Source organism: Melozone crissalis, unplaced genomic scaffold (assembly GCF_028551555.1).
Source record: "Melozone crissalis strain CALT ecotype California unplaced genomic scaffold, PUWL_Pcris_2 ptg000081l_1, whole genome shotgun sequence".
Taxonomy (NCBI): domain Eukaryota; kingdom Metazoa; phylum Chordata; class Aves; order Passeriformes; family Passerellidae; genus Melozone; species Melozone crissalis.
In genome coordinates this window covers 7,132,820-7,159,925 of record NW_026535858.1, presented here as the reverse complement: position 1 = coordinate 7,159,925, position 27,106 = coordinate 7,132,820, and the positions used below count along the sequence as shown (strand labels likewise).

The 27,106-nt window shown below is 46.0% G+C and overlaps 1 protein-coding gene across 1 annotated transcript in view; it reads left to right on the top strand.

Annotated features, from left to right (window-relative positions):
* Nucleotides 1-9,561, top strand: part of GALNT14 (polypeptide N-acetylgalactosaminyltransferase 14) — a 97,408-nt gene extending 87,847 nt beyond the window's left edge. Inside the window, exons 13-15 of the mRNA XM_054290326.1 lie at nt 97-241; nt 8,169-8,288; nt 9,245-9,561. Of these exons, the coding sequence (XP_054146301.1) occupies nt 97-241; nt 8,169-8,288; nt 9,245-9,403 (424 nt within the window). The 3' untranslated portion in view covers nt 9,404-9,561. The remainder of the gene's footprint in view (nt 1-96; nt 242-8,168; nt 8,289-9,244) is intronic.
* Nucleotides 9,562-27,106: the final 17,545 nt, after the last annotated feature.

Here is a 27,106-nt window from a genome sequence, read left to right as displayed (position 1 = left end):
GCCTCCCTGTGCCTGGGGCAGCTGAGCATGGGGCAGCTGTGCCTGGGGCAGTTGTGCATGGGGCAGTACAATGTGGTTTTCACGCTGTTCCCGCAGGATCCCCGAGGAATCGCTCTATCAGACCGGGATCATCAGGCAAAGGCAGAGCTGCCTGGAGTCACACAAGTCTGAAGAGCAGGAGTTCCCCATCCTGAGCTTGAATCCTTGTAACAGCAGCAAGGGCATGGTGCCAAAGGCACAGGTAAGGTCTGTTGTGTATCCTCATGGCGCTGGATGGGGAGATGCCGTGGGGGCAGCTTCAAGATGATTTCTTAAGGTTGCTAGAGCTCTGTTGGAGGATTTACCCATTCTGCCAGTGTATTTCCCTAGGCAGCCTCTCATTAAACCCTGGCAGCTCCACCTGACCTTGGTGGAGGCCCTGGGCAGCAGCAGGGACTGGTGCAGGAGCCACAGGACAGTGTGTCCCACTCATCTCCATGGGAGCCCATGCTGAGCTCTTCCCGCTGCCCAGAAACACCACGTGCTGCTCATCTGCACAGATCAAAGGCAAAGAGAATTATAACTTCCTCTCATCTCTCAGCCTTTTTTCTTTTAGAATGGACTGAGTTGCAGTGGCATTTGTAACTTCATAGTCTGCATTCTCTCAGTATTGGATTGCCCATTAAACTAGCGAGGATTTAATGAGGATGATCTCAGTTTTTTTCAGTCTCACTGAGATGAGAAAAAGCTGTATGAATTGATGTTCTCAAAAGCACTCCCTGGGAGATTTTAGAGCCAAGAGCAGGCACATGTGCCTTGCAAGAGGGTTTCTGGAGCAAGACCCTGAAGATAGACACAGCTTCAAAATTCACCTTTGCAACTTTGGACATGTCAGTAAGTTTTGTGCTCCCATCTATAAAAGAGGGAGGATAACAATCCCTTGCTTCTCCATGGTTGCCATGAAATAATTCAGTAGGAAATGGTGTGGTGTGCATGCTTCCTCTCAACTGTACATCCTTAACCCTCGTGGTTACATATTCAAACAAGGTAGCTGTGCATATGAAAAGCCCAGCTTGGGGAGACTGCTTAAAATACCCCTGATTTGTGTGTGCAAACAAAGCATGTCATTATGTGCATCTCTTTCAAATGCAGTTGCATGCCTGTCTGTAGGCAGGAAATTAATATCTGTTTCACAGCATGGCAAAATCAACAATGACTACTTGAATATTAGTTCAGTTCAGAAGATGTAGTTAATATAATTGCAAGTGCCACACAGTAACACTTCTTACAGTTTCACTGGTTTCCATGTTTCAGAATTGGGTTTTTTTTTCTTCCACTGCTGCATGGACTTTTCACACAAACAGCAAGCTAGTGAGAGCAGGTCATCATGTTTTTCAGGGCTAACTCTGCAGAAGAAAGGAAAAGTATTCTAACAACAATAGCAGCTTCCAATGAATCTGCTGTTCTAAAAAAAAAAAAAATCTGGGAAAATCAGAATGAAAAATGCTGCAGCAAGTTAGTGTTTCAAAATGAAATGGTATGGGTCTTTCTGAAATACCAGTTTGATGTGGTATTTTAAAATGAGAAATGTCATGCCAACAAGTTGGATTGTTTCATTCCTACCAAACACATTTTGTTTTGACATTTCTGTGCAGTAAATTTTCGGAATTTTTCACGCCACGAACTTTTCATCTTCCTGTTCTGATTCTGCAGCAGTTTGCAATAGGTCAACACTTCCCACTGGATGGCAACTCTATTTCTTGTGCACATCCAGGACTGACTTTGCAAAGGAACAGAAAAATGCACTACAAACAGATTGCAGGATGACTGCACTCAGTACACAGCAGGAACAGAGAAAAGCCTTTTCCTTTTTATCTTTCTCTGTCTTTCTAGGAGAGTTCTTTGTTACTTCTACCCGTGGAGAATAGTTCAGATTAAAGCAGGATATTTAAACAGCAGGATATTCAAACTTTTTTTGTGAAACTTATATTTTAATGACTCAGTTGCCACAAGAGCACCTGAACTTGTGGATGACGTGGGTGTTACAGTCACCAGGCTGTGTAGGATTGATTATGCGGCAGTCCTGAATGCTACTTGGTTTTGCATTTGATATACCAGAATAGAGCAATAATCTTCACTTTTAACGCACTGAAGTCACGTCTTGTTTACCCTAAGCTTCATTTTGTGAAAAATAGGCTTAGCTAAATCAAAGCTGTGCTTCCTTAGCACTCAGTAAGTACCGTGAAAATATCCTGGCTGTCCAAGTTCTTTATTATCACTATTACAAGTAGCAATAATTTGGTTGCTTTGCTTGCCTTTCTGTAGCTGTCTCCCTGCTGGGCTGCCCCAGACCTTTACCAACATTATATGCATGAAGTCTTGAGACTGGGTGTCAGAAGATCATGGTTTGAGGAGAGAGGCACAGGACTGTCAGATGGCAATCAACTGCTCTTTATTTTAGGATTTTCTAGCTGTAGTATAGGGGAAGGGTGTTGTGAGACCTCTGGTTACGTCCATAATTGGTGTAAGTTGAGATGAGTGGTGAAATCAGACTTACACCCTTAGCAGGTCTCAAAATACTTCCCTGGTGGTGTCTGGAGTTGGTCCTGAATTACTGAAAGGGGCACTGGGGCACAAGGAGACCCCTCATCTTTGTGTAGGAGAGAGCTCTGTCTTCCCATCCTGGGCATCCACGTGGCCCTTTCCTCCCTGTGCAGAAGGCCTGGCAGCAGTCAGGGTGGGCTCTGTCCCCTGGGATGGCTCTCAGAGGGGTCTTGAGGTGGTTGAGGAGCTCAGGGTGGCTGTCAGGGGCTCCTGAGTTAGTGACAGGCAGAGATGTTTGTGCAGGGCCCAGGGCACAGCAGGCTCTGCCTGTGCTCCTGCCCACTGGAGCACTCCATGCCTTGTTGCGTCTCGTTTGCTAAATGAACAGATTGATTTAGTTTTTCACGAGGGAAATGCATCTGAGGGAAAATAATTGATCATAATTTTGTCCTCATCTATCTAATGAAGATGTGAATAGTTGGGGTTTTTTTTTTTTTAAACCAAGTGTCAGCTGGTATTAGTTCATAGAGTTTGGAAAAGACATCTGACTGGGATTTATTTAAGTCATTAGCAGCTTCAGGAAACCTGACACACTTCAGATAAAAAATCTGAAGATGCTTTGACCTGGATACAACACACGTGTAAGCAGTTGCTGCAAGAGGAATGTAAAGCTCAGGCATCTTTTAGACAAGCAAGGAAACAGGGGAAAGGCTGCAGCATCCATTTCCTGGGCCTGCACCCCAAAATACCTGGGCTTTGCAGCTGAGTGGCTGCCACTGCATTTGAGTGGCATGACCTCGGCTCTTCTTGGGAAGGAAAGTCAGAATGATGGAAGGAAAAGCAGTGTGATGACCAGCCTGGTGTGGCTTTGATGCTCATCCCAGTTGGCTTGAGGTCCTCTGTGTGCTGAGTAAATTTGGCCTTTTTCTGGAGAGCACTTAGCATCTGTCCAGACTGTGACCCTCCTGAGACGTCTCAGCCATAAACATTCTGTTCTGACCCTCCTCCCCTCAAAAGCCTTTGTTCTTCTCCTCCATGGGCATGACCTGCCCCAGCCGTAGGCTGGCTGGAGCTGTGGGAGCCAGGCTGGGTGAGCAGAGCAGGGGACAGCAGTGCCATCTCTGCACCTAGCTTGTCCTGAGTCACAATATGACACAAAGTGAACGACACTCGCACGTTGAGATGTCCAAGGCAAAAAAAGGCACATTTATTTCTGGACCTCGGTATTTATAGAATTCTAAAAGTGACTGTGGATTGGAGGATGAAATTGCCACCTCTCTAACTACACTGGTCAAACCAACAATCCATCAGTTCTCTCCTCTTCCAGAAAGGAATGCAAAACAATTATTATTTACATGAAAAGTGCATGAGAAACTCCATTACAAAACTGTAAACATCAGAAGAACTTTAGAAGAACAGGGAGACAGTTCTGTGCACCTGGTGTACTTTGCTTTCCCTCTCCTGAAATGTGTGGAAGTGCCAGTTGTATGCCAGGGTCTTTGATGAGGGCAGCACCTCGGTATCCTCTGGTGTCTCCTGCCTTGGCAAGTCCTTCCCTGGGATTGTTGAGGATAATTGAATAATTAGAATGCTCCACCTTTTTCAGAAAAGCTTTTCTCTTGCTCCTACCCCTGCTTTAGGGCACGGCTGACCTCTCTCTGAGCAGCACAGGCCTCGCTGTCACGGAATGCTGGGCTCCTGTGGGATTGCTCTTTCTGGGCTGAGGGGCTCCTTGCTCCATCTGCCAGCCGGGCTATGCCAAGCCAAAGGTCACTCTGGAAAATAATCTCCTCAGTTCACAGTAAGGCTGAGTAGCAGTGACAGGTGCCGGCTCAGATGATGCTGAAGCCTTGAGAAACAGTCACAAGCCCCAGATGAGGGGTTGGTGTTATCTGAGGCTCTGGAGGAAGGGGGTTGCTGGTTGTGCTGTGCAGCTGGTGATGCTCTCTTCACCGAGTCCACCCTCTTCCTCCTGGCTCCACCACCCCCCCATCTTTGCCTTTGGAAAGGCAGGAAATCTTGTTTAAGCTCATAGATCTGTTTTTCTTTGGCCCTAGGTCAGCTCTAAACCCTGATGGCATCTGCTCAGGCAATTCTGCAGCCCTGGAGCCAGGCTGGCTCCTTGCAGGGCTCCTTAGGAGTGCCATGGGCTGCCCCATCCACCACAACCTCTGCTGTGCTGGCCACGTCAGTGTGCCAGGGATTAGGAGATAAAGTAGTTCCTCATGGGAAAAAAAAAAAAAAGAAAAAAAAATTCATCCCAACTCATAAAAATAAGGGAAGAGAAGGGGTAAGATAAAAATTTGTGTGGCCATGGGCATGTATTTTAACTCAAAGTCCTTCATGGATTCTGTGATGCTCAACTGATTTCCCTCCTCCTTCCCCTTCAAATTTCTTCATTTTCTGCATAATTTTCCTTGGCTTTCATCTAGGGCTGAAAGGGAAGAAGACATGATTAGAGCTGGATAAAACATTTTCAACAGGGCTGGCTTCCATAAAAAGCCATTCTGCCGAGATAGATGAGCTGTGTGAAAATCTGTCAGCTGAGATAAAGACAGAGGAAGGACAGCCTGGGGGCAGGAGGGTAGGATCCAGTGTCAGCTGTGGAACTGCTGCTGGATGTGGAACATCCAGCTCTGGAGCCCTCACTTGTTAGGATGAACAACAGCTCAGGGAAAATGGTTATCACCACCCTTCCTGTCCCATGGCCCAGTGCTGGGTGAGAGGATGGCTCTGCCTTGAGAAAATGTGAATATTCTGAGGGTTTGAACATAGCCTGGTCTGGAAAAAAAATAATGGAGAACCTCTGGTAGGAGCAGTCTTCTTCTGTGAGATAACCTCAGTGAAGCAAGAAGGTAGAGATGTAAAACAAAAAAGTCCCATGGCCTTGGTTAGTTGGAGAATTCAACATACACACAAGTTACAGCATTAACTGGCTGCTGCTGAAGGAGCCTCATGGGTGCAGCTCCAGCCCTGTCCTGAGCTAAAATGACCAGCAATTGGTTAAAAACGTAAAGCAGGTTTTCAGAGCAGCTTGTAGCAGCGTGGGTGCCAGGAACAGATGTTGGAGCTTGCCCCGTAGGGTTTGGTTCTTCACAGATGCTGGACTAATTTGGCACCAGATTTCCCAGGCTGGTGGTTTACACAGCAGCTGACAGCCTGCGTGGTGGGGATGTCTGGGACGTGTTCACTGTGGGATCAGGTAAACCCTGCTCCATGTGACAGGGAAAAGTGGTTGCCAGGAGGGTGTGGATTACAGCTTTGGAAATGAATGCTTGTTATGTACCCAGATCCTGGGCAGCTCTTGCTGAGGAGCCTGTGGGCAGGCTGTTCAGAAAGCCAGGCTTGATTTCCATGAGCTGCTGGGGAATAGTGGGCTGAGAAGCACAGAGTATGAGGATCACAGTGTGAAGTCCTTGTGGAGCTGGGTCTGCTGTGCAAAAGCATGTTTTCCCTTCCAGGTGGCTAAGAACCTGAATGGAAGTGGGATTTATATTCCCAGGAGTTAAATGCCTGTAGCTGTCTGTTTTGAAGCTGAGGAGAGGAGTTAGAGCTGCTGACTGTGACAAATACCAAAGGACCAGGAGCGTGTCCCTGCTCTAATAACTCATGCTAATGCAACCCAGAACCTCCACCATTCATAGTCAGGGGCACTGCAGGCATCCCAGCTCTGAGAGCAGGGCAGCCATTCTTCACATTCCCCTCCAGCTCTCAGAAAGGCTTGAAGTCTCCCAGGAGCCCCATTTTTCCAGCCCCAGCCTAACAGCCATATGTTTGAGCACTGCCTTCCCCTCCACTGCCCACACTGCTGCTCACATCACTTCTCATGGAGCTCTGACTCCTCCATAGCTGAGCTCCCAACTGTTCTGCTTCCCCTTTGCACCTTTACCTTCCCAGCAGGTTCAGAGTTTTCAAGCCTGCTAAAACATCTGCCACGGCTCGTGGGGTCTCTTGTGGGAAGCCTTGTGCTCCCTGGCCTTGCTGTCTCTGGCAGGGTTATTGCAGTCTGACACTGAAGCCACCCTGCTGCTGGTCCTCCAGCCCTGCTCACCTGCCCTGCCACAGCTCAGAAACTGCTTTCCATTTGCTGATCCTGCTTTACACCCTGGATGGGAGCCCTCACAAAACCCTTCCAGCCCTGCTCTTTCTAATTTCCAAGTTGATGCTCACAGAAAGTTACAAGCAAAACAGCTGGTCCAGAAGTCCCTCTCCAGGGTTATGTAAAAAGCAGGGCTTGTGGTTTCCCATCAGCCAAACCAGTTCTTGTTTGCTTGTGCACACACACAAATGTCACAGACATCTTTTTATGAAAATCCTTTCCTTAGGATTTTTTCCTCCTGAGAAGCTGAGAGGCCTCAGGGGCAAAATGTAAACAATGATTATCTGCTGCTGTGGAATGCAACAGGTGCATCTGTGATTGGCCCATGTTGGTTGTTTCTAATTAATGGCCAATCACAGCCCAGCTGGCTCAGGCTCTCTGTCTGAGCCACAAACCTTTGTTATCATTCCTTTCTATTCTTAGCTTAGCTGGCCCTCTGAGATGAAACTTTTTCTTCTGTTCTTTTAGTATAGTTTTAATGTAGTATATATCATAAAATAATAAATCAAGCCTTCTGAAACATGGAGTCAAATCCTCTTCTCTTCCCTCATCTGAAAACCCCTGTGAACACGGTCACACACATAAATAACAGGGAATAACAGACATCCCCCTTGGCTGGGATCCTCTCAGGAGGTGCTTTTGGGTAATTCAAGCACAGGTGAGTGATAGAAAATGTTCAGCTGGAGTGAACTTCTGTGAAGCACTCCTGGGCTAAGCAGGGTGTCTGTCCATCCATGGTGCTTTGTCCAGTATATTTGCAAATCAGTCTATCAGCTGCTCCTCTTCTTCTCCCAAAAACATCCACTGGTGAAAAAGATGGTAATCCCAGAGATCTCCTGTTGTTTGGTAAGCATCACACAGGACAAAGAGTCTCTGCTCCTCCAGAGTTTATTTCTGGGGCTGACAAGGTGATAAAACACTGGTGAGCATGAAAAAGCAGCAAAAGAAAAAAACCTCCAGGACAGCCCAATGGAATGAGAGCAGCAATGGTTACAGCCAACCACTTCAGCAAACCTTTGAAATTTGGTCCCAGTGCCTTGATAGAAAGCAGAGCTTTTCCTCTTTTGTGATATTTTTGTGATATTTGGGAACAGAACCCCAGGAGTTGCAGGCATTTGCTGTGTATCACCTCCTGTCTCCCACTGACAGCTGCAAAGCATCTCTGCTGCTCTTCCCTGAAAAAACAGGATTGCACATTGTGTGGCTGGGAGTGTTCCTGCCTCTCTTCTGGTTTTTTTCCCCCATCCTTTTGTTCTCCAACCACAGCCCAGTTCTGGCAATGGAATCTTTTGTCTCATGAAACATGTTATTCCAGCAGCTTTTGTAGGCATTTTCTGGGGTACCTGCAGTCCCTCAATGACAACTGCAATACTGGGGAGGCTTGAAGCATCCCAATGACTTCTCTTGGTGCCTCTTGAAGTCAGTGAGGTTTGTGTTTGATTTTGTAAAGTGCAGGATCCAAGCCAAAGTGTTTGTTTTCCAGGTAAAAGAACAGAAAGGATCAGCACTGCTCTCTCACCACCTTTCATTTTCTTCCTCTGTGCAGGAGTGGACATACACATACAACCACCACGTGCGCCAGCAGCAGCTCTGTCTGTCTGTGTACACGCTCTTCCCTGGTTCCCAGGTGCTGCTGTCACCTTGTAAAGAAGGTGACAACAAGCAGGTGAGCCCTTTTCACTGATCCCCCATTTCCTTTGAAGTTCCCTTTCTTTCATCACAGTATTACTGCACATTAAATGGCCTGTGCTCTGACTTCATCTGGGAAGCACAGTCAATTTGGGAGTACAGACTCTGGCCTGTTCAGCCCTTTGCCTCTTAAATGAGTGTGTTGATAAGGATGTCTATTAGTGAGGGTGGTGATCTGGGCACTTCAATGCAGAAGTCAAACCCAAACTGGCAATTTAGTTCACATGGGCTGCCAGTCAGGCAGCAGATGCTAACATTTCCCTGCAGTTAATCACTGAGCTGGCATTTGAACCAGTGACCTGGGGAAAAAGCTGTTAGTAATATATTATCTCCCTGAAGCCAGGCAGAGGCTGAGTTAAATGAATGTGCTGCTGATGGGAGAAATGCTCTGCTTGGTGTGTGCTGTGGTGTTGTGAGGATCCCCAGGACGAGGTGGGAGGTGAGAATCTGACTCCCAAGTTCTCAGAAGGCTGATTTATTATTTTAAGATATTATATTATATTATATTATATTATATTATATTATATACTAAAACTATACTAAAGAAAGAGAAAGGAGACATCAGAAGGCTAGACAAGAATGAATACTAAAAACCCGTGGCTGACCAGAGAGCCCAACACAGCTGGCTCTGATTGGTCATTAATGAAAAACAATTCACATGCTGGGTAAACAATTCCAAATCACATTCCAGAGGAGCACAACATGGAGAAGCTGAGGCTTCTCATCTTCCCAGGAGAAGAAATCCTGGCGAAGGGATTTTTCAGAAAATATCACAGTGACAGTGTGGGTTTGGGGACCTCGTACTTGCCAGCATCAGGCCACAGGGGCTTGATGGCAGCTGTGTCCTTGATGTTTTGAAGTTCAGCAGTGCAGGGAAGGCAGGGTGGGCAGGCAGCCCCTTCACCTGTTTCTCCTGTCGTTGTCTCCCCGCAGCGCTGGGGCAAGGTGGGCTCGCACATCGAGCACATAGCCACACGCTTCTGCTTGGACACTGAGACCATTGGGGACACCCACGAGAGCATCAGGGAGCTGGTGATCAACCCCTGTGAGAGCACAGCCATGAGCCAGCGCTGGGACATGCTCATGTCGTGACCTGCTGCAGGACGGGCACCGGGACGTGGCCACGCGCGGCTTAGGAGGCACCGGATGGGGGGCTCGGATCCAAACCCTGCAGGAGAAGCATCCAAATAAAAATGGGACACTGCACTCCAGGTGGAACAGCGGATGGTGACCGCCGGGCGTGCAGCTGGTGTTGGCCTGGTGATGGTCAAGGAGGAGGGATGGCAGAAAAACAAGCCTGAAGTGTTTTAGAGGGGTATTGGGGTACACAGAACCTCAGCGTGCACAGCGTTGATTAATCTCCCTGGAAACGCAGGTAGAAGAGCTATTAATGCCTAAAGGAGACTTGGGCTGAGGAAAACAAGCATCTCAGTAGTTCTTGGGGCTTGAGGTGGGTGCACAAGGTGAGATGCGCCAAGGGATGCTCAGAAACATCGCCAGGGATCAAGTGGAAGACACTGAATTATTTTTGCACTTTGCTGTGAATGTTTCTGTCTTCTGCACACAGCATGGGTGGAGCTGTGTTGCACCTCTGAATTGGTGCCTGATGCACGTCCCTGTTGTGTATCCAGAGGCAGAGCAGTCCTTGGTGGCTGTGGCCAGGATCAGAGCAGGGAGTGAAGGGGGAATCCTGCTCTGTGCTAACTGCACACGGTGCTTGTTGAATCTCCAAAGCCCAAGCAAACAGAGGATTCACTGTGTGAGATTAAAGGATATACGTTTCTGCCAAGCTGGGAGGAAAGGCAGTAACGTGATCATTTCTCCTCTCTGAAGGCCGTGGGTCACTGAAAAATCCCCTAAAATTTTGCTGCGTGTCTCTCACTGCTCTGCTTCAGATCTGGACTAATTGAAATTTTCACTTTTCTTCCATAAAAGTAATATTTTTGCTAATTGAAGGTAATTGTGTCATATTTCTGTTTCCCAATTTCCAAACTACAGATAAAGGGACTCCCATAAAATGCTGCTACTGATGGAACGGTGAAGGTTTAATTTTTAATTAAAATTAGAGACTGCTCTAATTTTAGAGAAAGGAAGAGGGATATTACCTGGGTTTGCTTCCCAGTTACCTTGTAGCCCACAATGTAAAGTACTGAAGAAAAGGTTTGGGATTCCCCATTCACACTGGTGAGCAGGGTAGCCTGGGCCACGATGTCCCTCTGTCTGCAAGTCACTTAGCGTAGCCAGACCAGGCAGAATTTATTTCCTTTATTTATATTATTATTTCCCAGCTTTTGGAGATGTCTTTTACCAGAGATCATGCCAGGTGCTGCCTCTGTGGAACTGAGGGGAGAAAAGGACAAACAAGCTCAGGAGGAGTGTTAGGAATAAAAGTCCTTTCCAGCCTGTCTTTCAGGGCAGCTGTCACTACAGCCACAGGTAACAGGTGCACACAGCTCTTGTCTAGTAACAGCTCTCAAAGAGAACTTCCACAGGACTGTCAATGCGACTTAAAAAAAAAAACACATCGTTTCTGTCTAAAAATGCTAGGATTTAGTGAAAATCCTATCCTTTGTTTCCTGTGCTGCAAACTGCAGGTGAAATACCATAAGCTTTAAGCCTTCAAGTGCTCTCAGCATCCCTTCTTGAATAAATTGCTGGCTTTCAGGATTTTACTGCCTCAGTTTCTCCTCCCTCAGTGCTGGGAGAAAGCCGTGTGTATAAATCTTCCCGGCTTTATAAGCAAAACTAGTATAGCTCTTTATGTGCAAAAGGTCACTGGTGCAAAATGCTTTTCATGTGCTGCAGTGATTACTGACCTCATCAAGCTCCCTTGGTGCCAGCCTCAAGGGCCTCTGTTCCGAGAGGGCTGGAGCAGGCTGTCATTTCGTGGTGGGAGGGGGCATTGTTTCTGTGCCACCACTCTGCCAGGAAACAAAGGGGAGCGCTTCAGAAGGAATGGACCCGTTTCACAAAGGAGGGCAGCGACCTTGGGCTCCTCTTTAATTGAACAGGGACATATCACATGTTCTCCTCACAACGGTGATGACAGGCAAGGGGTGGTAATTCCCTGTCTAGTGTTTACAAGGGAAGGCAGCTCCCAGGAGCTCAAAGCTTAACACGTTCACACCTGCACTGTGCCCACAGCCTGGCAATCCGACTCTGAAAATTCAAATTGCTGAACAGCCTGGCATGGGTTTGGAAGCTCAGCACCTGGCAGGTACACTCTGAGCAGGACCTCAGACCTATCTAGCTTTCCTGTTTTCCACCAAAGCTGAAAATCTCCGTTCTCCTGACAGCCAAAGCTCTCTAAATGCTCTTTGCCTTAGCAGAAACAGCTACCTCACTACACATGTGTGTGTGCTTGGGCACCTGGACCCATGGGACCTGCAGGGATGTGCTCTAGGAAGGAGTTGTTTGACCAGCTTTGCAGCTCTCTTGCCTTTTGGGAAACACAAATGCTAGAGCAAACCCGTCCTGTTCCAAAACATGCTCTCAGTGATCACTCTGTCTAGGGACAGTGGAGAGGGGAGCATCAGGCATGGTGTCCCTTACCAGAGAGCAGCAGCCAAGTTCACTAAGTCTCCTGGAGGCCCAAAAGCCACCACGTTCCTCCCAGACCTGGGGAGCAGCAGCACTTGTCAGACTGGTGATGGTGTCTCACACAGCCATCAGCTGTAACCCTTAGGCTACAGCTTATTTCATGGTCCAGGAAATGAGATTATCCCTATGGATCAGCAGTGTTTTCAGAGAAGCCTGAGAGTATCAGCCTGACTCCTGGGGAGCTTTATATAAAGCTGGCCATGGTCTGGCAGTCTGCAGAGTTAACCCCAGTGTGGCATTTAGCAAATCTGCCTGACACCCCTGCAGAGAGACCCTGCATGGCGTCAGGGAAGAGGTTAACTCGCTGCTGAAATCCAACTCGTACCTTCAGGTTTCTTCCCTTTATTAAAATACGCTGAAAACAGATGAACTTTTCTTGCTTTGTGTTTTTTCAATGCCTAGACAAATGATTGCCATGCTGTGAGCAGGCACAATGTGACTGATTGGGATCTAGATGGGCTCCCACGCCAGTGCTGCTTAAGCCCCAGCATCATTTGGTGGCAATGCTTTTTTTTGGTAACGTTTTACGCTGACTTGAAAGAACATAAGATAAAGCAGAAAATATGATTCTAATCCTGGCTGTTGAGCTTTGTGACAGCCTTTATGATCTCCAGGTAAGTCACTTCTTGTGCCTTGGGAAATTTAGATTCAGAGCAGGAAATTCAAGGCTGGGACTGGCTTTTAAAGAGCCAACTAATGCTACCCCAAAACGCACCAGAAGAAGTCAAAAAAAGCACATCCTCTCCCTCTCAAACGAGATCCATGTTCCCATGAGAACAAATCTGTCTGGTTTTAGTTGGGCTGGAGAAGTCTTGCAGTCCTTACATTGCTGCTTGTGTGATTTCCGGGTGTCTCATGCTCATCATCTCTCTGCACCAGTGCAGTACCATAAGGTAACACCACAAATCATCTGTGCACAGAGCCTCAGGTTACAACATGTTGAGATGGTTATTTAGTGGTAAGGAGGTGGAAACTGAATTCAAGGATCTTTGTTTATCCAGCAGTGCAGCACCAAAATGGGGCTGGTGGATGAAGACTGGAGAATTGGTGGTGGTTCAAGACAAGCATAGCCCTGAGTGCTGATCCCTTCTGCTGCTTCTAGGAGTGGCTTGGGATGGCTTACTTCATTTCCCTGCCACAGTTCCCCTAAATTTTAGTGAAGACCAGGTGTTTTGAAGAGAGAAAAAGCCAAGGATTGTTTTTTGTTGCATGTAACACCAGCAGTGTTGGACCTGTACAGATAAAAGGGTTCAGATGGAGTTCATTTTCTTTAAAACAACTTGTAAGGTCCTGTGGTTTAGACTGGTGACCAAAACAGTGTTGGTAACACTCAGCAATGTTTTAGTTGTTGCTGTGCCTGCACAGTATCAAGATCTTCTCCATCTCTCACTCTGCTGCCCCTGTGAGCAGGCTGGGGCTGGGGAAAGCACTGGGAGGGGGGACAGCTGGGACAGCTCCCCCAAAATCACCAAAGAAACGTTTCACACCATAGGATGTGACACTCAGAGGTAAAACTGGATGGAGTTCTGCCACAGGAGGTCCCTGCCTGGCTGGGCATCAGGCTGCAAGGGGTGACTGACTGCCTTTGCATCACTTGGTTGTTTTTGGGGTTGTTTCGTTTAATTTCATTTTCCTTCATGACTGACTTCATCTTGACTCATAACTGTTTCTCACTTCTGCCCTTCAGAGTCTCTCTCCCATCCTGTGGGGCAGGGAAGGAGGGAGCAGGGGCAGAGCTGCCAGGCAGGGCCAGCCCAGCCCCATGCCCCAGGCAAAGCAGGGTCTGTGCTGTGACAGGCTGCTGTTCCTCATGACTGTGGTCACAGCTCTGCAGTGCGATCTGCACTGCTCACATTGCAGATCTTAAAAGCTTCAGTGAAAAGCTGGGGGTTGGTATTGTTTGTAGAAGGGATAAAGGAAGCAAAGTCAAGGAGGTTTCACACAAGCAACAGGAGAAACTTCTGCTGCTCAGTAATGTTCTGGCTAAATTAATTTTGAATGATCAGTCCAGCACCAGTTTTAAAGTGCAGCTGCTTTACGTGGCTGCAGAGTTAGAGGAAGCCTGTGGTATGGGTGTCCAGCTTATGTTGAGGCTTACATGTTGAAATCCAGTGGCATTTTTCCAGATTTATGGATGTTTTCCCAATGTCCACTGTCCTGTTTCTCACTGGAAGTGCCTTCAGAACCCTGTAAGAATAAAAATCTGTTGCAAGCTACTGCCTCTCCAACTGAGTCTAATTAAGTTTTGAATGGAGCTGCATGTTAGCACAACGCTGGCAAAGAGCAACACATAAATTTACAGGTAAGAATGCTTCTTTTGTGGAGCTGGGGGCTGTTTTGTTTTCCCTAATGCTGCTTGGGCACTAAAGAAACCCAGACTGGTTCTGTGTGATGTACAAAAGAATCCAAGTCTGGGTTTTGCATAAGCACACATGTAATAATTATGTATCCGTCACAATGAGTGATGTCTCTCATTTTCCTGTGACTTACATGAAAAAGTGTCCAGACAAGGTACTGCTACTGCAGAGGGTTAAATTGTCAGTTGTAAAACCACCCAGCCGTCCAACCAACCCAAGAGAAAATAAAGGAGAAGGAGCACTGAAAGTTTGCATGTAACCTGATAGGTGCAATAAAAGAATGATATTGCGAAATTAGGACTGTTCCCAGGGTGAAAGGCTTGGGAGTCTGCAAGTCAGTAGGAATCTATTTAGGGCCATTTTTAAGTGACTCAGAGTTGCACCATGGGGACAAGTTTATAACACAGCACCTGAACAAAGTCCCTCCCATCCACAGTTTTCTGAAAGAACCCAAAACTCTGCACTGATCCTGTGGCCCCAGCTGTGCTCATGTCAGGGGTTCAGCATGGACTTGGTGGTCCTGAATAACTGATGGATCCACGTGTCTGTGTCTCTGCAGCAGGCAGATAAAAACCTACTGCCTCGTTTTCACAGCTTTGGAACAGTTGGGTGAGCCTCTTCTAATGGAGCATCCTGGTGCTGTGGTGGTGTGCTGGCATTTGGTATGTTTTCAGAAGAATCAGTGTTACAAGCACTTTGAGCAATTTTCATGAGTTCGGATCCTGCTGACAATTCCTGGATCATCCCCATGGACGTCCAGCCTGTGTTATGTACCAGATATGATTGTTTTTTCTATGTGTGGTCACAACCAGATCCAAGGGTATTACTGACATCATCTCTGACCCCCTTGGCCTAAGCCCACACAATTTGGATGGCTTTTCCAAGTTTTACTGGACTCCAGCTGCCTGAGGCCTGACTGACAACAAGGATGTGCAGCAATGATCATCTCAACAATAGAAGAACAAGGGAGAGAGCACTTCCCATACTGAGGCTGCTATCACCTCCTTACTAATCCTTGGGATCTGTGCAGAAGGCAAGGTGCAAAGGAGGTTTCCTGGAGGTTTGGCAGTGGTTGGAAGCACTGGCTGACACTGCAGGGGTGGATGGGTTTCCAAGATGTGGAGGCTGGGGAGCAACCAAGGACAATTCAAATGATTTGGGCATGGGAACACCTGCACCCAGGGGTGCAGAGAGTCTGGGTGGATCTCAGATCAGCACCCTGCACTTCCAGGGGGGATTTATTTTGGCTGATAACTGATCCAGTGCTTGAAATGGCTGCCCCAGAATGCTGAAGGCGTTAAAAGGAGTTTGCTTATCTGGTTACAACATGCTTTCACTTCTGTTAATGGAACTGTTATTAACAGTGTGGCAGTGGATTATTCAGTGCCCTGGAAGTGAAACCTTGATTTGGACAGGACCCATGTGTTGATAAGAGGCACTGCTTGTGCTGTCTCTGCAGCTGTGTGCTGCCAGAGCATGCATTGGTGTGTCTGCAATGGATCCTCAGCATGAAGGATCGCAGCCGTTGCATCTTCAAATTGATTTTCTTCTAGGGAAAGCTGTTGGAAGCAAAAACCAATCTGGTTTGTATAAACTGCATTAGAGATAAGAAGATATCCCTCAGAGTGCAGGAGATCATCTTAGAAGATGTTTTCACCCTACTGCAAGTAACAAGTCACACAATAAAAGGAATTTCTCACAGCTGATCTGATCTCCACCCATCCGTGAGCTGGCTCTGAAATGAGATAAACCCATCGCCTCTAATTCAGGACAGGTGTATCATATTTCCCAATCACATTACAGGCACTAGGGAGGCCTGGTGGTGTTAGCACTGAGCATATAACCCAGGCAAGTGAGGCAGCTTTGTCACCTTTGAGGGTCTGGCCTTGCAAATAAGATGCTGAACTGCTCCTGCTGATCTGGAAGTTGGCCTGGGAGGTTCTGCCTGTGCTGCTGCTGAGTAAGTAGTGGCTCTGGAGGGTCACCTATGTGGCTTTCTTTTCTTTCTGGATAGATTTGGTGTCTTGTATCTTCTGTCTGATTCAGTCCTCCCAGTGAGGTGCTCAGTTGGTTCCTGTTTTTTTAGGTAGTGTGGTAGCCAACCTACAGAAAGAGCAAAAGAGGAAATATGCTTTAAAGGGAAGAGCAGTGAGGGAAAAAAAATTAGGCACAACAAGCCCACCACTTTTTCCTCCCTTCCTTCTCCCAATCTCTTAGCCTTCTGTAATAGGCATCCCTGATGTGTACTAGCCTCTAATTTGTAGTGTATATAAGAGGTATCAGGGCTTGGGAAGCCACTGTGGGGTGAGGATACAGGTGGATTTGCAGTCCAGGTCTGGGCTGGAGCCATCCCTTCTCTTCCTTAAGCACGGGTTTGTCAGCTCCAGTTCCCAGACTGGGTGTGTTTTGTGGGTCCTGCGTTGCCATTTTCCCTCAGGTTGGCTCAGGAACACTGAGAATTCCTCCAAACAGGAGCAATGGGTCCCTAGCAAGAGGTGCCAACTCAGGTTGTCCATGAGATTACAGGGAAAAGACTGTGGCTGCCCAAGCTCTGGCTGTTCTGCAGGGAGCAGGGTGACATTCACAGCTGGGCTTGCTGCTTTTGATGGTACAAAGCAAATCTCCTGTTGGTTTGGCTGTGGAAATGGAAGGTGCCATGTCCATCTATCACAGTAATTAATGGTAGTTGTCAAAAGGTGCCCGAGAACACAAGCATCCAGAAGGGAAAGGAAAAATCTGTGGTGCCTCAAATGGATTTTGTAAGAAGTTACTAGACTGGGGAAAGAAAAAGAACGTGTTCTTAACCTGACTTCAACTTTTTTTGGCAAATAATGATGGCAGAGCTGTGGGTGGGCAGATGTGCAGGAAGGGGCTGTGTGCTCTCCAGGCTGTGACTTTGGAGAGGCAATGGCTCCAGAGCTGAGAGCTCTGCCTGCTCTCTCAGGTGTGCTGTGTGCTCAGCAGTGCAGGGCTGTGCTGGGGCTCCATCCCTGCTGCCCATGGGGTATCCCTGGTGGTGTCCTGTGCCCCCTTCCCTTGCTGGTGTGACCCCCCTGGGGCCCCATGCCAGCCCCAGCACAGGGAGCTGTTACCTGTGGTGGGACCCAGGGGAGTGGGAAGCCAGGTCTGTCCAGGTAATCAGGAATTGTTCCTTGGAGGCTGCTCTTTCTAGGACACCTGGCTGTGCCTGGAGCGTCCTGCACGTTATCAGCTCATTTAAAATTACTCACACAAGCCCTTATCTCAGTGCACGAGACCAAAGGGTGTTAGTGGGCATAATGACAAGGAAGGTTTTATGAACCACTTCATGAAGCCAAATCCTCAGGAGCTATTGAGGCTGTAATTAGATTTGAGGATAATAAGGGGTTTTTTCCTTTCTTCTTCTATTTTTTTTTTTCCCCATCTCTTTCTTTCTGGTAGCAAATCAAGGGAAAAATTGGAGCTCTCAGTTCATTCTTGTGTGTTCAGAGTGTGGCTGCAGGCTGTACTCAGTAACACAAAGGGATTACAACTTGATATCAAGTAGCCTGGGAGAAGCGTGAGCATGAAAGTGCAGGGGTGTGCCTCGCTGTAGACCACGTGGATCCCTTATGGATGTGCCTGGAAAAGGCCTCCCAAGCCTCAGGAGCGATTAATAATGAAATCAGCTAATAACAAGATCTGCAATGGGAAGAGAAAACCAGCCAGCGTTTTGTTATGGGGAGAAAATGAGCAAAGCAGCAGGGGACGTGCTGATCGTGTCTGATTCATGTCGTTTCTGTAATCTCAGCTAAAGTTTTAACAGCCCAGCAAGATGAATTACCCACTCCAACCAACACAGGCGTCAGCATGGGGTTTATTAGAAGCAGGCTATCATTTAGCAATGTCAGGAGTGTATTTATTATTAAGCAGTAGACTCCACAGTCTAAATGGAAAACCATCACTCCTCCTCAGACACCAAACAAGGTATGTTCATAAAGCCCCGTGGCCAATACATTGCATTATTGCCTGAGCACAAACCCTCAGTCTGCTTTACTGGACCTCAGGGCTTTCTGTGCTTAGCTACAAACAAACCAAAGTGTCTGAAGTTACTGGAGGACAAAGCTGTACACCAAAATGCTAATTCTGACTCTCAAAACTCCCTGGTGACTTCATTCCAGTGAAGAAACTGGAGAAAGAATTCTGGGTTCAGCATGGAAGGATTGGTTAAAAGTGGATGCTTATGGGCCAGGGTACAAAACCCTCTGAAAGCAACTCTGCACTGTGTGCTCTCAGCTCAGAGATTGCTCAGCCCTTCCCTTTTCCTGGAGCCTTTGTCCATAAGGAGATCCATCAGTAAAATGTCTGGTAACACACCGCGAACATTTTGGTTTTATTTATCGCCACGTTAAGACACCCAGTATGGAAGCATAAATAACACAGTTCAAGTAAAACACCACTTAATGCAGTAATATTTCAGGCTGGATTTGTGGGAAAGGCTGGGGGCTGGCCGTGTTTTCAGTCCAACTTTGCAAATCCAGAGTATTTCTGGGCCAGCAAACATACAGTGCTCTCAACCTGTAGCATGGACTCTTAGATTTTGCATTTCTGCTCTTGCTGCACAAACAGCAATCCCAGAACATCTTCTGATTTAAATGTGGGAAAGAGCTCCTGGGCACAGCCCTCTGAGTGATGTGACTGTCTGACTGTGGGCTGCCACAGCTGGCTTTGAACATCACCAACAAAACCTTTTCTTTGCAATTTATGAGCACAATCAGCCATATTTTTAACAAGTCCTCCTAAGGGCCCTGTTGGGAGATACCTTGAAATATGACAAAGTGGATTTTCAAAATTTAGAAGCCAAATTTGCAGAATGAACTGAGAGCTGAGTCAGAGATGGAGTAAATGCATCAGACTCATTTTTTCACCTGTTTTTATCAGCTATCTGGGAATACCTGATTTCTGAGGTTTAAGCGATATCACTGAAATTTCTTAATGTTTTATGTCACTTGAGATTATTTTCTTTAATTTCTCAGATTAGGGATTTGTAAACCTACTAGACTAGAAATGCAGGATGTAGATGATACAGAATTAATGCTGATCTTTAAACCTGCTCTTCATCAAAATTTGCTTTGTAAAAAGAAAAATGAACCAGTTGACTTTTCTATTCCTCATTATTGCCTTGCACTTGGAAAAGGAAATACCAAATGTCCATTTGAATGTTATTTGCAACTGAAGGCAGTCTTTGCATCTCGCTCTGTGAGATGTCTTTTGGTCTGGGGCATGGATCTGGAGGGTCTTGCTGTAACACAACCTTTTCAGTTCTCTTCACCTTCAGTGTTCAATTTGTCCATTCACATTTAAAGTCCTTTTCTGTTTCGTTGCCATTCCCATCAGCTGCTCCTGCTGCTGCCACTGTTCCCTGAATTCCCCATAACCATTATCCCTGATCAAGTCATAAAAGCAGATATGATACCATCTCCACAGCAGTGATTTTCATCTAGGTGTGATGAATTCCTCTTGCACTGCAATGGCTTGGATTTGGGCCATGCATAATTTTTGCATTAATTATGTCATTACTGTTTAATTGCTGCAATTAGCAGCATCACTTTCTCTGAGCCATCACTGTCATCATGTGGCCTGCACGTTTTGGCAGGGTCCCACCTGTTGGGGCGCCCAGTGCAGATGTGTGGGATGTCCATGTAATGAAATCAAGAAGCTGTGCTCACCTGGCCACAGGATGGGGAGTATCTGAGCTAACACCTCTTCTTTGTGAGGGCACCCAAAACCCTGCAAGGTGACCTGCAAAATGCTGCCTCTCTGAAATGTTTCCTTTTTAACGTCCTTTTTCTGTAGCTTCAGATGGCTACACAAAGTACAGGAAATGGGGAATAAGGTCTCGAACTGAATTTTAAGGAGCTTCATAAAGTCAATTTAAAAGGCCTCATGACAATAAGTGCCACCTGGAGGTGACAGGCACCTTGTTTGGGAAATGGAGACCAGGCTGGGACTGTGTGTCAGGAGCCAGAGTGACCAGGGTGTGAGCACACTCTCCAACAGCACTGCAGCTGCTCACCTCATGCAGAAGGGATTCCCTTCAGGGCTGTCAGGGTGACGTTTCTGGGATATCTGAGAGCTTCCTGCCATCTGGTGAGAGTGTTAAATGGGCAGTTAATGACAGGAGTGTCATCTGGTGTGGTGCTGTTCACAGGGGTCCCAGGACAAGGGAAGAGATGAGAATCTTGACTCCGTGTTTCAGGAGGCTGATTGATTATTTCATATATAATATTAAATATATATATGAAAAATATATAAAAACAATATATAAAATATATAAAGACATAATAACATATAAATGTAAATTAGAATAATATATAGAATATGTGAAAATATGTAACATATATGATTTATTTCATATCTATTAATAGTAAAAATTATATATTAAAAGCAAATTATATTTATTAAAAGAAATATTAAAATAAAATATAAAAGAAGATTATATTAAAAGAAAATTATCTATTATAACTATACTAAAAGAATAGAAGAAAGGATTTCATCAGAAGGCTAGCTAAGAATAGAAAAGAATGGAATGATAAAATCTTGTGACTGACCAGAGAGTCTGAGACAGCTGGACTGTGATTGGCCCTTAATTAAAAAAAAACACATGAGACCAATCCCAGATGCACCTGTTGCATTCCACAGCAGCAGATAATTACTGTTTACATTTCATTTCTGAGGCCTCTCAGCTTCTCAGGAGAAAAGATCCTAACAAAAGGATTTTTCATAAAATATATCAGTGACAATCTGGGAGTGCTTTAGGAATCCACCCCCACCTAAGCCCCTGCTGCAGAATCCACAAACTGGTGGGTTTGTAGGACCTTGGGGAATCCTCTTAGGATGAACCAGATGGAAGCCCCTCACATCCCTCCATTTGCATGAGACCCTCTGTTTTCATCCACAGCACAATTTGTTACACCTCCAGGCCACATCTTTGCTGTTTCTGACTTTTTTTAAGGTAAAATTTTCACCATTGCTTCTTGTCAGTCTCCTGCACCAAATTAAATTCCATTTGAGGTAATGTCAGAGGGGTGGCAGTGCAGCAGGTTATTTGTTAATCCTACAGCCCTAACACCTGGAAAACCTGCCAGGGTAGGGTACACTCATGGTGTTAGACAGGTACCAAAGTCTGCATTTCCATTTTGCAGAGGAGGGAGGGGTGGTTTCCCAGAAGTAACCACTCTTCCAGTACCCTGACCAACCCTCGAGAGATTATACAAATCAAAACTGCGTTGTTTTCTCATTCAGAAGCAAGATTAGCTCTTTGGGGAGAGCCACGCTTTGTGCTGTGGCTCTCAGGTCCCCCATTTAGCGTCAGGCTGTCTGCTAACAGCACCATCAGTCCTCATTACTGCACAATATCCATCAAGCAACGAGCCCTGGTGTCTATTTAGCAGCAGGAGATCCTTATCCAGGAGAAGTGTTCTGCCGTAAGACATTCTGCCTTAAACAAGGGTCAGCCATCCTGCCAAATGCATAAAACTCACTTTACCCAAACAGTTGTTTTTCTCTCTGTTTTATTCAAAATAACTCATGAGTTGCTTTTAATTCTTAGTGAATTTCTACCTTTTTGTGTGTGTGTGTGATGAGAAAGCCAGCTTTTTATGTGTGCTTTTGGAGCCTTTTTTTTTTTTTTTTTTTGGCAATGGCCCTGCTGGGAGTTCTTATGATTGTTGCATTCATTTGAGCTTGCTTACACAGGCAAAACTCACTCAAGCAAAATCACTGCTGATCACTCTGCAAGTGGGAATGGTGATGAGGTGACAGTTCTATGGGCTCAGTTTCATGGGCATAAACCATCTTCATTGGCTGCAAAAGCTGCCTTGGGAGGAGTTCACCCTTTTCGTGTTTGTTTCAAGCACTTAAGAAAAAAAGGCAGCAATTACAGAGGGTGGCTTTAGGTCACTTGAAGTCACCCAGTGATGAACATTTATGCCACATATTACCAGCTTTATAAACTGCACTGTTCTGTGCCAGTGGTTACCCACTGTATAGGTAATTGTAAAACAAACTCCATATTCCAATTGACACCCTTTCTAATTACATCTCACCTTCATTGGGCTATTAAAGTGATAAATGCTAGCAATTACATTGATCTCCAGTGAAAACCCTCTGTCTGTGGTGTGAGTGATTTGCCCTGGAGTCTGGCAGAATTCTACCAGTGGAGCCAAGCTCTGAACAAAACAACCCCAAAAAAAGGAGGAAAAAAAAAAAGTGTGGTAGGGTTTATTTTTTTGTTTTTTTGGGATTTTCTTCCCTGAAAAGCAGCTCAGCTGGTTGGAGAGTATCTGACACCAAAGTCCAGCATGGCTGGAGGGGGCTGATCTGCCAGCCATCAGCTGCAGCTTGTTCTCATTTTAATTGCATCTCTGCAGGAGGGGGCAGAGGGAGTGGATCTGGCAGGTGCTTCAGCGTGGCACAAGGTGTTCTCATTCAGCACTGGTGGCTGTTCTCTGGTTGCTCTTTGCGTGTTTTGGCATCCCCATGTTCTCGCACAGGAGATGTCCCTCATAGGAAGGGACAGGAATGGGTGGACATCTTTGCTCTGTGTGTGTGTGGGATTTAAATGTGCACAGTCACCTGTGTTCCAGCTCAGGCGTGGTCTCTGTTGCAGGAGCCAGACATAGGTGGGAAGACCAAAAGCTGCTTTCCATCACAAGGATGGGACGTGGCACAGCCCTGGATGGTGGGGAAGCCATGAGGAGGATTCCTGGGGTGCCCTGGCTTTCCTTCCTCCCTGGCAGCCCCTCTGGAGAGCCAGGGAAAGGAGCTGGTGCCATCTGGGGTTTGGGTTCCTCCCTGTTGGGTGATTTGGGGGAGCGCAGCAGACAGGGAGGGGAAGGGGCTCCTTTGCTCCAGTGCCTGCAGCGCCTCCTCCCACCCAAATGGGAGCCTTTCTGTGGGGTCAGGATGTGGGACAGAGGGTTTGGGATCACCCTGCACATCTGCCCTCATAGCAATTTTAATTTTAAATCCTCCCAATGCTTTGTTACAGCCCCACATGCATTTCAGTGGAGACAGCAGCCCACCAGCCCAGGAGCAGATGTTGCTTTTCCTGCAGGGCTGAGCCAGTCACAGGGATGGAGTGTCAGAGATTTGTAGTTCTTTTTTAATAAATCTGATAACTTCTGCAGACTTTTCCCTGAGGGTTCCTGCAGGGCAACTGCTGGAATTAATGCCAAGAATACAGCCTGAGCTGGACACAGGCTTGCCCAGCTCCTCAGGGATGGTTTTTGGGGGGCCAAACAACTGGGGCTCCCCATGGGTAACGCATTTACCAGAGAAGGACACCCAAAGTCACCTCCTTTTATCGTTCCTGATCTCGTAGGGACAGAGTGAGGGCTTCTCCAATGCAGTTGCCGTCTGAAATGATTTGCTGAATGCAGCCATTAGTCATTTCTGATTTATGAATTTTTCAGCCTGCGAGCACCTCAAAGTGAGGTATTTGAGATTCAAAATCCTGCCTGTGCTGATGTGTTGATTAGCTGGTCTGAATGCATTGAGGTGCTTGATGTGTTTCTATTTTGTGACTGAAATGAGTGTGACCTTAAAATGTTTTGTACTACTAAAAATAATAAGCCATTAAAATCCTCAGTAGTTGGCCTATGCCTTAAGAATATCATCCAGAGCAGGGAAGGAACAGCTGTGGGCTGCTTATTGACAAATGATGGCAGTGAACTTTTCCCCCAGCTTCTTTTGACAGGATTGCTTTGTGGTCTGTACATTTCCTTGCCATATCTGAGTATCTTGCAGGAAAACCCTGAGTAAAGCTATCACCATCTGTTTTGTTGTTTTTTTCCATTATACCAGAAAAAGACACAGGTGGAAGGGGATGATTTGTTTTGGTATGAATGCCTCCTCTAATAAGGATTGTTCCTAGCAAAGCTTTCTGCATTTCATTAGCTACAGGCTGGACGTTGCACTGGTCTGTTGATGTGAAAATTTTGTGAGTTTTCACCCAAATGATAGAACCTCCATCTATTCTCGGTGACTCGTGCTTTACACAATGTGAAATCTGTTTTCTGTGACTATTTTTTGCCATTAAAATCCTTTCTCAGAATACTACTTTTGAATATGTTATTGCCAGCAAAATTATTTAGAGCGCATTTGTAGAAAAGTAACGTGAAGTTAGCAGGAACCTGGAAGGAAAAAAACCAGAAGAATAAAAGCTTTTTAAAAAGGGGGAAAATAATTTCTCAGAAAAACAACGCAGACATTAAAAGCCCCTTCCTCTGAATGCCAGCTTGGTGACCTGAAATGAGGATGTGCACACAAATGTTCCCGAGTTCTGACTGGGCATGAGTTCTCTGGGTCACGGGGGGGAAGAGAGAGAAAAATCAATGGGAGGTGCCAGGTTCTGTGCAAGGGTTGAAGTTCATACCTGGTGTGACCTCCTGTGAAACCAAAGGTGCTGGAGTTGAATCTGGGGCACAGCTCCTGTGGCCCTGCCCCAAAGCTGCCCAGGCTGGAGGTGCCATGGGGCTGTTTGTGGGTGTTTTACTGGATCAAGGATAAACAGACGTGTGTGTGAGTCAAGCCAACACCTTCCTCAGACAGTGACAGCAGCACAGTCAGCAGATGGTGTCCCTGTGCTCTGGTGACACCCAGCCTGCTGCCCACGAGGAGCCCAGCCCCAGGTAACAGTCAGCAGGCAGAGTCACTGGAGCTGGTCATTGCAAATATTTACTCCTCAATCACTTGTGGCACAAATTCAAATAAATGGCCTTGTACAGGTGCAGGTGTGATGCAGCATCTTGTGGTAAAGCTTTCAACAGAGATGCAGATGAAGGGAAACAGGGAAATATTCAGGCATGTGGGCTGTTCTTCAGTCTGAAAGTAAACCCAAAAGGTTGCATTTTGCAAAGCAGCACTGTTATCTATTTACCAGGTGGCAGTGTGCAGATGCCCATCCCCTCCAGCCTGGATCAGATGCCTTCTTTAGGGCAGAAATGAAGTTTGTGGTGTGGGCACTGCAGCTCTTGGCCTCAGGGGCAGCCACAGGCCCTTGGCATCCCCTGTGGTGTTTAGCAGCGGGATGGAACTCGGTGTTTGTGCCTTGTTCCTGGTGTGGCCATTGCCCCCAGGCAGGGCTGGGGTGCTGCTGCCTTGTCTCAGATGTGCTCTAGGCTGCACTGAAGTTATTGCATTATTCTGTCCAAGTCAGTGGCCTTTGGGTTAGATCCTGCAGCCAGCTGGGCATGGTTTTATTCAGAAATCCCGGCCTTGAGACAATCCCTGGTTAGAGAAACAAGATTTTTCAGGCGTGTTTCTGAAATGGACTCTTGAATTATGAATACAAATTAATTTTCTGAAAAATCCCTTCACCAGGATTTCTTCTCCTGGGAAGCTGAGAAGCCTGAGAGAGAAATGAAAACAATAATTATCTGATTTGCTTCTCCTGTGCTTTGCTGCTTTGGAATGTGGTCTGGAGATTGTTTACCAACTGGTCATTGATTGGTTTCATGGGAATTGTTTGAACCTAATGACCAATCACATCCAGCTGTGTTGAGGCTCTGAAGAGTCACGAGTTTTTCATTATTATCTTTTAATCTTCTGTCTGTATCCTTTCTCTATTCTTTAGTATAGTTTTAGTATAGCATAATATGATATATTATATATATGTTATATATAATACATAATATAATGTAATTTTTATATGATATATATAATATCATATCTAATATATAATATATATAATTCATATAATAAAATACCATAAAATAATAAATTAGCCTTCTAAGAACATGGAGTCAGATTCTCAATTCCTCCTTTGTCCTGGGGACCCAGGAAATACCACAATTTTCCAGCCAAATGGTTTCTGATTTCACTTTAGATTGTCTCTCTGTGAATGTTTCACCAGTAAAAGTTTTGCTCTTCCTGCTCCCTGTTGACTGAGAGGGTCTGAACTGCAACCAGAACCAGGGGCAAAAAAAAGGTGAAAATGTTTATTTATAAGGAAGAGGAGTTTAAAAAGTGGCTGTATCTGCACTGGAGCTCTGTGGCCTGTATTGCTGGTAGCAGGTAACACAAGTAGAACCAAGGCATAGAAATCTTCATAATACATAATTTTTATTTTAATCACTTGGCTTTTCCACAGCCCATAACCATGCTCATTAACAAAATGCCCGGAGATTTATGAAGCCTGTATTAAAAAAAAAAAAAGTTAAAGATTAACTATTCTGAAACCTCCTTGGGTTTTTATATACCCAACAATTAAAATAAAGTAAAACGATTTTAATCATTCCTCATCCTGACACGGAATAATTGTTTGTTCATACTGTTTGGATTACAGAGGTCTTTCAAGATCCAGTGGAAGGATCAAAGTCTTACTGTGTGAGGCACTGTACACACATCGTAAATCTGTGGCCCCAAAGAAGCTGCAGGATGGGCAATTTTTCAGTTTTTGTCTCCCAGCAATGCAGTGATGTCTTTTCCCTCTCTCTTTCTCTGACAGTCCAGTTATTTAGTGCAAAACCCATCTCTGTGATTTCCTCAATGCTCTGTGTAGCCCCTGGTTTAATAGGACCGTCCCCAGTGCTTTGGCAGGAGGATATAAAGGGAGAGGAGGGGAGGAAGGCAATTCTTTGTTCTGGGAATCTGATCCATCACAGGCTGCAGGATTTCCTGCTCAATCCCATCCTCTGTCACTCACTCGGGCTTATATTGGGTCAAACACATTAGAGTTGGGTTCTCCAGCTAATGGCTACCAAGCCCTGCTCTCAGTGGGCTGCAGCAAGCACAGTAATTGAAATTCAGACTGCAGGACAGAAAAGGCTCAGTCTTCATCTCAGCACATCACCCACTTGCTTATAGACGGTTCCTC